The 10837-nt window shown below is 33.3% G+C and overlaps 1 protein-coding gene across 3 annotated transcripts; it reads left to right on the forward strand.

Annotated features, from left to right (window-relative positions):
* The first annotated feature begins 4225 nt into the window (after window positions 1–4225).
* On the forward strand, window positions 4226–8834 carry LOC120091811 (Far-red impaired responsive (FAR1) family protein). 3 transcript variants are annotated; one of them, XM_039049947.2, is made up of 4 exons: window positions 4226–4431; window positions 4868–5347; window positions 8016–8231; window positions 8325–8834. In XM_039049947.2, the coding sequence occupies exons 2-3, from the start codon at window positions 4868–4870 to the stop codon at window positions 8217–8219; spliced, it is 684 nt and encodes a 227-aa protein (XP_038905875.1). In that variant the 5' UTR covers window positions 4226–4431; the 3' UTR covers window positions 8220–8231; window positions 8325–8834. The 3 variants fall into 3 exon arrangements, with proteins under 3 accessions (XP_038905875.1, XP_090163697.1, XP_038905874.1); XM_090307571.1 differs by having other exon boundaries at window positions 8016–8159; window positions 8337–8834; XM_039049946.2 differs by having other exon boundaries at window positions 4242–4431; window positions 8337–8834.
* The last annotated feature ends 2003 nt before the right edge of the window (window positions 8835–10837 follow it).

The following is a 10837-nucleotide window of genomic DNA, read 5'->3' on the forward strand; positions in this document are numbered from 1 at the left end:
TATCATTTAAACATGATCCACTTGTATGTCTCTACATACATGTTTAAGTTACAGAAGATAATCTTAGATGTTAGTTTATTGGTTTGTGGGTTAATGCTACTAAATGTCAATATCTCATAGAACCCATGAGATTTAGGGCAACAACCCCACCAAGAATATCATTGATAGCTGCTATTAGTGAAAGCTTTCAATTTGAAAAAAACAAAAACAAAAAACAGAAAGAAGCGCAAACTAAGCTGGGCCTTTTAGTATTTTTATCATTTATTTATTCTATATATGAAATTATTTTATCCTTATACTACATATTCTATTATTTTATCCTTGACTACATATTATATTATTTTATGTTTGTGACCAAAGTAAACAGTAGAAGCTGGGAAATTGTATTTTGGCCAAAGTCAAAACTGAGAGAAGGAAAAATAAATGGTTGTCGTCAATTGTTGGTTTTTTTGGGCTTTGGCCCATTTGGGCCTTTAGGTTACATGTGTGTGCGTGTACGCGCACACGTGCATGCATGCGTGTGTGTGTGCTCGTGCGTGTGCATGCGCGTGCTTGTGCATGTACATATGTGTGCGTATGTTTATGTGTTTTGTTGACTGAATGAATTTTGAGGTGACTTGCGGCAAAAGCAGAATTTCGAACTTTTGAAGTTTTCTTCAATTTGTGTGCGAAAATGAGAGAGTATTCTCTTGGGTTTTGGATGTTTCTCTTTCATTGTTGATACCAAGATACCAAGTTGTGGTATAAGGAATCGAGTAGTTCATGTTGGGCTATTTGAGAGAGTTTTATAGCACGAGTGTTTTGAACATTTTGCAATCTTCATCATAGTATAACTTTCAGTTGTAGAAGACTGGATGTAATCCCAAATTTGTGGCGAACCAATATATTTTTCTGTGTCGTTCTTTTTTTTCCCTTCTCTTAATTATTTTGATAATTTTATGATCATTGACTTTTTTTGCTCTAACCTGTGGAAGTGGAAATTTTAGATATAATTTTGATACTCCACATTTAATTTGTATCTTAGTATAAATTTCTAAATAGTGGTCAGAGCTTTGGGTTCAAGAGTAATGGGATCATCGGACCCAAGAAGTTTCGAGGGAACTATGAAATTTGATAAAAAAAAAAAAAAAAAAAAAAGAAAAGAAAAGAAAAAAGAAAAAGAAAGAAAGAAAGAAAGAAAGAAAGAAAAGAAAAGAAAGGAAAAGAAAAGAAAATGGGTATTGGAAGATGTAGGTCAAGAATTTCTTAACTCACAAGAAATTACATAAGGCATTAAAGGAGAGACCGAAAGAGATGTAAGATGAAGATTGGGAGAACCTGAATGAAGAAATAGTTGCAATCATCAGGATGTGTCTTTTAATAAATATTGCTAGTCTTGTAGCCAATGAGACTAATGTAGTAAAGTTGATGGAAGCTCTTACAAACAGGTATGAGAAACCATCTGCTAATAGTAAGACCTGTAGGGAATCAAATCCCGAGCAGAAGCATGAGATCGCTTTGCATTTGATTTTTCCCATTTAAAAAAAACAAAAGACAGTAAACTAAAACAAAATAGAAGAGGATAAACATTATACTAAGCATGCATTATAGGAGAAACAAAAGGGATGAATGATTCTTACTTTCGTAGATTCCCTAACTTCTCGAAATTCCTCTTATTCTTCACACAAACGTCTTCTCAACAATCAACGATACCACCACAAGAATAACCTTGTTTTTCTCTAGGATTCCAAGAGTTGGATGAATGGTCTCCAACACTTGGAAGAGGAAGAGGTAAAGAGATTGTAGAGAGAGTGTAAAGAGAAATTATTTTGGAATCTTTTTGCATAAAATGAATGCTTGCCCTAAATGGGTTAATAAGATGAATTTAAATGGAGAAGAGTTTACTCCTTCTCCAAGTATTTCCTTTTTCACCCTTGATGCAAATTAATTAAATAACCCCGGTTATTTAATTAATTGGTACATTAATTAAATAACCACATATTAAATCTAATTTAATATATAGTTAATTAATTAAGTAATTAATATATAAACAGCAGGTGTTTATATGCTTCCACCTCTCTAACATTATAATTAATTAATTCTTCATGAATCTAATTTGCATGAATTAAATGTTTGAATCCCATTCAAATATTTCTCTCTAACATAATTTGAATTATAGATCACATCTTTAATTAATTATATATTGATCACATTAATATATAATTTCCTCAATTGATTTGAGCGATTCAAATCATTCCTCATTATATCCTTTAATGAGCTAACAAGGGAAGTTAGTGGACCTACAGATCAGAAGCTCTAACAATATGAGATTAATTGGCTAAACTCATTAAACAAATTAATCAATATTCGTTAATTGTGGGCACACTCCACTAAAGACCCATAGTTGCACTCTTCTCACTATAGACATATTTTTGTGTCCATAGATATAGACCAATAACAGCAAGTTAGTCCGTCACAGGTGTTCGTAACACCAATTGAGTAAAATTATCGTTTTACCCTTTGTTTATCTCTGTATCCTTAAGTACTAATGTTCATCTAATGAACAACCTGTTTATGGTCCAATCATTAAACAGAAATCCCTTTCAAACCAGCGAGAGGGTAGGGCTCTTTGTTCAAGTCCCAGAGACACCACTTAAGAGAACACTCATTTACTTACCCTAAAGTCGGGAAGGAGTGAAATTCATCTTGTATTATTATGTTCTCAGCTCCCCACCCAGTATTGTCCCCAAAAAGCTTATTGAGTCGGCAAGCTGGCCACTCTCATCCATACAAATCAAAAGACAATCCCTCGTAAACAGGAGTTCATAATACATTCAGGATTATGACTAAGTTGTCTAGGTCATCTGATTGAAATAGAAACCTAACAAGTCAACGGTGTTACATATAGTGGTTACTATTTCGTGGTCCAGTCTTATGCAAACTCATTGTATAAGATACCCTCACTCGCATATCACCTACACGAATGCTTTGGATCATTGCGTTTGTATCAAATACAAAGTGGGTCATATCCATAGCGTCATCAGGATAAGGTACCCAACCTTATCCCTATACTATATACCCTTTAGGTTGTATCTTAAACATTGATCCCTGTATGTCTCCACATACAGTTCAAGACTCATAAAACAGCCTAAGATGTTAGTTTATTGGATTTAGGGTTGTTAAGAATAGAATACAACACAATAAATAACATTTATTGTAATAACATCAATATCTCTCTATTGATGACGGTCAATTAATTACATTTACTGTCTACGAGTTTTAGGGCATAAAACCCAACAAAACCTATCTTCTTAAGACATATTTCAACATGCAAATGACTGAGGATGTTTTTATTAATTCATATGTTAATGAGGCTATCACTTTAATTAATCAGTTAAATCTCAATCCAATAAACTAAGATCCAAGGTTATTTAATGTAGCTTAAATAGTATGTGGTAGATATACAAGTGAATCGTGATCAAGTAATAACCTAAAAGGTCTACAATATATATGGATAAGGTTGGATATTTTATCCTGGTGACACTATGGATACGACCCACTTTGTACGTATTAAAAGAGTTATAAGAGTTACAAACTATATGATCCATATTGTCCTTATGGAGTCATTTGAGTGGGAGTATCCTATATAAAGTGTTTGTATAAGACCAGACTGCAAAATGATTGGCTTTTCCTTATAACATCGTTACTTGAAGAGGCTAGCATTTCACTAGGATGACCATAGGTGACTTGACCTATAATTGTAAACTTCTGCCTATGAGAGCAATCATTTGATTTGTATGGATGAAAATGACCAGTTTTGCTGACTCAATAAACCTACTATTTTGAAAATTTGTCCGAGTAGGGAGTTGGGGACACAGCTACACAAGATGGAATCTACTCATTCTCGTCTTTAGGAAAAGTAGATGAATTGTTCCCTTAATAGCTGATTCGAATCTTGAACAATGAGGCCTCACCTCTCCTTGGCCTCATGTTTCGAAGGAATTTAATTAGAGAGAATCTTGAATCTTTAAACTTTATAAGGTATGCCAATACTGATTTTCTTTTCAACGTAAAATCACTTTTGAAACATTTTGATTTACTATATATCTAATACATTATTATACACAAAAATAATTTTTTTTTAACACAAATTTCTAATTGAAAAAAAAAAAGGAAAAAAATCAAGTTGTTGATTGGACCACTTAAGTATTGGATCTAAGCCCAAAGTCCCAACCTATTACAAACCAACGATACAATAGACATCTCTGTTTCCAGTTTTCACCTTCTTATCTTTCCTTCTTCTCCTCTTCTTTCCTTTTTGACTCCCATTTTCCTCCATTCTTAACTCTTTTCTCGAAGCTTCTTTCACATTACTCCCCACAACAAACGCCGCCACTTTCCTTCTTTCTTGAGATTGCTTCTACCCAATCAGTTCTTCCATCTCTGATCACGGTATTGTTTCTCCTACTTCTTCGTTTTCCTCTTTCGCCAATCCTCTGTGTTCCAGATTGAAGTTGTGATAAGATAATTGAATTGAATATGCTTCAAAACTGTTTTGTTGATCTGGGTTTCATTCTATATTGCAAATTTAATTTTAATTTCTGCATACTGAACACAGAGGGTGAAATTTGCTTCACAGAGTCGACTTTAGTTTCCATTTACGGTACTTGGGTCTGCCGCCATTTTTTGTTTGGATGATCTAAATTAGGAAATGGGGTATTTATATTTGACGTTTTATGTCAGCTGTTGTTTGTTTCCCTTCAATTGCTGATGGATTTCCCCCTTCCTACCCTGTTAATTCAGTCTAGAAATCAATGTGCGATCATCTATCTTTCTTTTTTCTACTTGCTTCCTGAGTGATTTAGTTATAAACATTGATAACTTTCAGATGGATTTGAGAGATAATAGTGAAAGATGTCTTCTGACAGTGGACGCAGATGAGGGAGAGGAAGGGATAGAGGGAGGATCATTTGAGAGTCCAGCAGGAACACAATTAATTGAATGTGATGGAGATATTATTCTTGAGCCTTACGAGGGAATGGAATTTGAATCTGAAGATGCTGCCAAGATTTTCTATGATAAGTATGCCCGTCAACTGGGATTTGTTATGCGTGTGATGTCCTGTCGTCGATCTGAAAAAGATGGGAGAATACTTGCCCGAAGACTTGGATGCAACAAAGAGGGATATTGTGTCAGCATCCGAGGTAAATTTGGGGCAGTTCGGAAGCCGCGGCCGAGCACACGAGAAGGCTGTAAGGCAATGATTCATGTCAAATATGATAAATCTGGGACATGGGTGATAACAAAATTTGTAAAGGAACATAACCATCCTCTTGTGGTTTCTCCTCGTGAAGCTCGGCAGACCATGGTGAGTGTTTCTCTTCCCCTATTGTTACCTTCAATCAAACATCTTATGTTAGAATAAGATGGTGTTCTTTTACTAGTATGCTTTCTGATGAGGCCTAAAAATCAATACATTAGAATCTGCGAAGATATTATGAAATGGGCAATAATTGACTTGCTTTGTGGAAACATATTTTGATTCTTTGAGTCCAGGATAGTTATTTGATGGATTGTTCAAGAGTATTAATTTTACTTTTTAAGGGAGATGGAAGTGAGACATCATTGCCTATCCACCCCATCAACTGCTTTATAGGGACTCATCTGTAAAGTTTAAAGACTATGCATATTAACTGTAGGTGTTACCTTGCTTTTAGGGAGAAGCTTCTAGTTTCATCAACCATTCTGAGCTCTGCATTCTCCTACCAACCTCACTATCTATTTTTCTCCATACTGAATTTGGTATTTGTTTTAGATTTTTTTAAGTTTATTTTCTTGCCCTGTTTCCTTGCATTATCATATCAAACATGGGTGATACTCATATACTGTGCCTTGGAAAATTACCTTCGTTGTTGAATGTGGATAAATGGAGGATGGAAGGGATTTTTTGGTTGTGCCCCAGTGTAGTTTTGACCTGGTCCAGTGTTTTGTTGGGTTTGCTTTATACCCTCCTGGTGTCTTGCACCATCTAGAATTCTTTCTTTTTTGTAATGGAAGTATTGTTTTGTATCTAGAAAAGATTGGGAACTTGTGTTTGTGATTGTGTTCGAATATTGGGAAAAATTTATTCAGAGAGGTCGTTACAATGTGGTGGATAGTTTTGAACGGTTGGATGTATTTGAGAGAAACTACAAAAGTTCCTCAAATATGTATTTAGTGTTATTAGGAAGCTAGAAGATTTTTTAATCCATATCAAATAGTTATTAAGAGGTATTGTGGTAATCTCATTGAATAATTTTTTTTATATTAAAGTCTGTTCACTTGATTTAAAGAATGAATTAAACCCATTTGAAGTCAGTGAGTGACATTTTATAATTTAAATAAAAACGAATTTGTTGGGTTATCACCATAATGATAGACATCTCAATGGGTTGGAGATAAAAATGGATTTTTGTCTGATCGAAGGGTATTAATTTTTGTTTCTCTCAGAAGCAAGTATGTTAAAGAAGCAGCAAAATTTTGTTAGAGCCAGGAAGACTGTAAGTAGTGGTTCCGGCACTTGACCAATTTTTTAGCATGAAGAATTCTTGATCATGCATAATGTTTATATTAGTCCCAGACAGTCCTAGTATAATGAATGGATTGTTAAAGAAAGGAAAACGAAGATGAATTTTGTGATGTTTCTCGAAAGATAAAATTGTCACCTGGCACATTAAAACTGTGCAATTTTCTCATGTTCCATATTATCTATTCACTATGTCACAATAAGTTTCACTTTTAGCGACCCTAACCATTGTTTGCATATTTTATTGAGGTGCATGCCACTGCTACGTCTTTAACTTGGAGTATGGGTGTAACCATGATTTTAGTCAGTTTCTTAAGGAAGAAACCTGCCCTTTTAACTGACTAAAATGAATACATCACTTAAATAAAACTGACATCACCATGATTAGTTCAGCCGGTTATAGAGAAGAATAGAAAGTCCACTTTGGCTAGGCTGCTTGGGTTCGGCGAAGCAAAAGCTAAATAGATAATATACTTGCTGACTCGTGTGGATGAATTAGGGGGGTAAGAACCGAAAAGGAAGCAGAACTCATCATTACTTGAACTTCCAATCCATCTAATAACTAATAATTATGATGCAAAACATGCTAATTCCCTTAGGAGTGATAATATGACTCCATATGGGGTGCATATGCGGTGTGTTGTTTTGAGGGGTTTATATAATGTTTAGTCCCTGGCTAGGTTCTATGTTTCTATTTGGGTGTAGGCAAAGAAACCTTTTGTAACTATACATTAGGTCTTAATGTTCTAGATTGGAAACCCTTCCTTTAGTGGAACATTTCCGGCTTGATTTTTTGGATGCGCTCTTGTATTCGTTCATTCTTTCTTAATAAAAGTTCAGTTCACTATAAAATATCTGTATATATATAGACTCGATATGACTATCGCCCTATGGTATTTTGTTATGGAATTCTTTTGCATACATGCCTTTCTTGCTTATTTATCATGGAACAAATTACAAAGAGTGGAATCTCCTTGAGACTGCCATCCTTCCTGAGCCAACTTTTTCTCCATTTTCAAACTTCCTACATCTCATCTCTTTATCTCCTTCCAACACCTACCCATTATGTTTCCTAGCCTTCTCGTTGTATAGGTGAATTGCATTGATCTTGTCTATACCTAACATGTTTTGATGCTTTCATTTATGATGCCTTACATGATACGTTCTCGAAGCAATTACAATGTTCTGCATTTTTCACCTTTATCTAAATACCCACCTAGCATATTTAGCAGCTCAGGAATATTCCACTATATCACGTTTATCCCTGGTTTGGGAAACTAGTAAACTGACAAGAGATCAGGAAATTTTCAAAAAAAAAGATTAATAAAGAAAAAGAAAATTTTCAACTAGAATTATAGAAGATAATAGAATGAACTGTATGTTGAAAGCTAAATTTTTCCATGGATGATTGACATACATTTATATTGTTGTATCGTGATGAAAAATCATTGATTTTGGACTTTCCTTATAGGATGAAAAAGACAAGCAAATACAGGAACTCACTATAGAGCTGCGGAATAAGAAACGGTTATGTTCGACATACCAAGAACAGCTTGCTGCATTTATGAAAATTGTTGAAGAACATACCGACCAGTTATCGAGAAAAGTTCAAAAGGTAGTTACCAATCTTAAAGAATTTGAGTCCATTGAGCAAGAACTATTGCATCCTAGGTAGCCTACCCACTGAGTGAGTATCTGATTACAACTCGACTATTCTCTTCCATTATGAGATTTTTTTCACTTTATCAAAAGTATTTCTTATGTCATTAAGTACAACTAGATTCTTGTGCAGTGTGGTCAGTGGCCATCGATATTTGGAGGTTGGTAGCGCACGAAGAACAACGATAACCTTTCAGAAAGCCCCTCAAAAGGCATTCTTTACAGTCTACCCTGCCCCACTCCAAACTCAGAGCGAGGTATAGAAATGAGCAATGCAATAGCTCCTGTGTATCATAGCAAGCACTGGCATGAAGTAGAAGTACTTGCAGACATCTGAGCGGAGAGACAAGTTTTGAATGAAGAGACGATTTTATTTACCTCTATAAATGGTGGATTTTATTGAATAACCAATGCTTTTTTCAGAAATTTTGCTGAAATTTCCTTTGCTTGTATATATGTTTGCATCTGATACTGCAAGCTGAACATCCAAATCCCATCCTAGATGCCCACATAGCTAATAATGAGAGAAGCAAGATTAGAATTGTTCCATTTTGCTTATTTTACTAGCATTTTCTTGTACTGTGACTCTGAGCTATTTGCTATTTCTCTACTTGTTGCCACGTTTTCTCCAGGTTGAGATGATACTTTTATTTTTCATATCTTTATTTCAGGTGACTTGGATGCACAACTTATCAATCTGTATTTTATGATAATAAAATAATGGAAAAATTACCCATTCAGTCTATGAATTTTTAAGGATATGTGCATTTAGTCCTTAGTATTTTTTGTTGGCCATTTTAATCCCCAAGTTTTTAAAAATGGGTTTAAAAAAGGTCCCTCTATTAAAAACTCCATTAAATTTAAACAAAAAAATTGACTAAAATGAGGATTGTTCAAAAAACTTGATGACCCAAAAAATTGATCAACACAATTCAATCCATGTGGTTTGAGTTGGATTATCAACCCTTGAGTTGAGTTGGGTTTAAATAAATAAAAATTTTATGGATTGAGTTGATTCATGAGTTATCTAAAATAATCCAAACCAATCTAAACCAACCTGAATTTATGATTAACTTTAAAATGTACATTTTTTTGCTTATGATACAATTAGATAAACATATACTTATTTTAGTTTTGTTTGAATTCGTTAGTTTTTTTTTATAATTCATTATCCAACAACTCTTAAAAATAGTATTTTTAGTAGAGATTTTACATTTTATTAATTGAAATTAAGTTGATAATCTTAATTCAATATATTAAAATAGTTAAATCAAGTTTTTACATATTAACCTTTGACTTCCTTTTAGAATAAAAATTTAAATAAATGACCCAAATAATTCGAATCAATTCAACTCAAATGTTTCATGATTGGATTTGGTTTATTTTTTAATAAGGTTATTTGGATTTATTTTTTAATAAGGTTATTTGGGTGGAAGAAATTTACAACTCAAACAATGGATGATATGACTTGATGACTTGAAAAAGTCTTTCAATCTAATACTCCTGGACTATAAACTATGGATGATGTAGCTTGATGACTTAAATTTTTATATTTAATATTTCTCTCGGCTACAACTAACCCGCAAAGGAAGTTAAAGAAAGCCAAAAGAATTATAAAAGAGAGCCAATCATCTTTAAACCTATTTTTAAAAACTTGGGGACTAAAATGACTAATTTAAAATATGAATGACTAAATCCACACATTCTCAAAAACTTGAAGACCAAAATGATAGTTTTTCCTAAAATAATTGAGAACAAATTTTAAGTTGAGATGAATAATTTAATATCCTATAATTTTTTTTTTTTTTCAACCAACAGTCGTTACTACATTAACTATTAAAGGGTTCCTTTTAACCCTTGGGTTTGAAGTTTGTTTTAAAATAAATCTTACATAAAAAGATTCTTATTTACTTATGTAAACATATCTAAGTACATATATGAATATATATATACACACACACATAAACTGGCATATTTGTGGACTATACTTTATGTCATTTTTCTTTCAACTTCATTCTCCTAACTTTCTGTTCTTTTGACAAACTTTTTTTTTCTTAACTCCCAAATTTATTTCCCATGTGTGTTTAAATTTGTTAAATTTAAACAACACAAGCTACACAAATTTTTACATCTATGAATTCAACGGCAGGTCTTTTAAAGTTATTAAAAATAAAATAAAATAAAAATTTTCAAAGTTCAATAACATAATACGAAACTAACCCATTGTTCAGAGCCTTTCATTTATGTTGTTTGATTTATAGTTTGACAGGAAATTGAAAAGGTCTAGTTTCTTGGCTTTTGTCTTTTTGCCTTATTTACTCTGAAACATTGTTGGTAGGAAATACGACATCCATCAACAATTAAATCATTAATGGTAAGGTATCTCATCATCCATAAATGCTTCTACAGGATCAAGCTATTCTTCTGTATCGCTCCAATTTTATCGAATCAGGTGACCTGCCCCTAAAACTGGCATCCATATTCACCTGATTCCTGCATTTATTATTCAAGTTTCATTCTCATCCCATCTGATACTATATCATGTTACATGTCAGAACAGTATACGAACGCACCAGACTTTTGTTTCCATGTTTTTTAACCATGTTTAACTGAAGCTCTACCCCAAAATCCAAA

This window comes from Benincasa hispida, chromosome 11 (genome assembly GCF_027475165.1).
Source record: "Benincasa hispida cultivar pf3 chromosome 11, pf3_genome.v1.1, whole genome shotgun sequence".
In the NCBI taxonomy this organism is placed as follows: domain Eukaryota; kingdom Viridiplantae; phylum Streptophyta; class Magnoliopsida; order Cucurbitales; family Cucurbitaceae; genus Benincasa; species Benincasa hispida.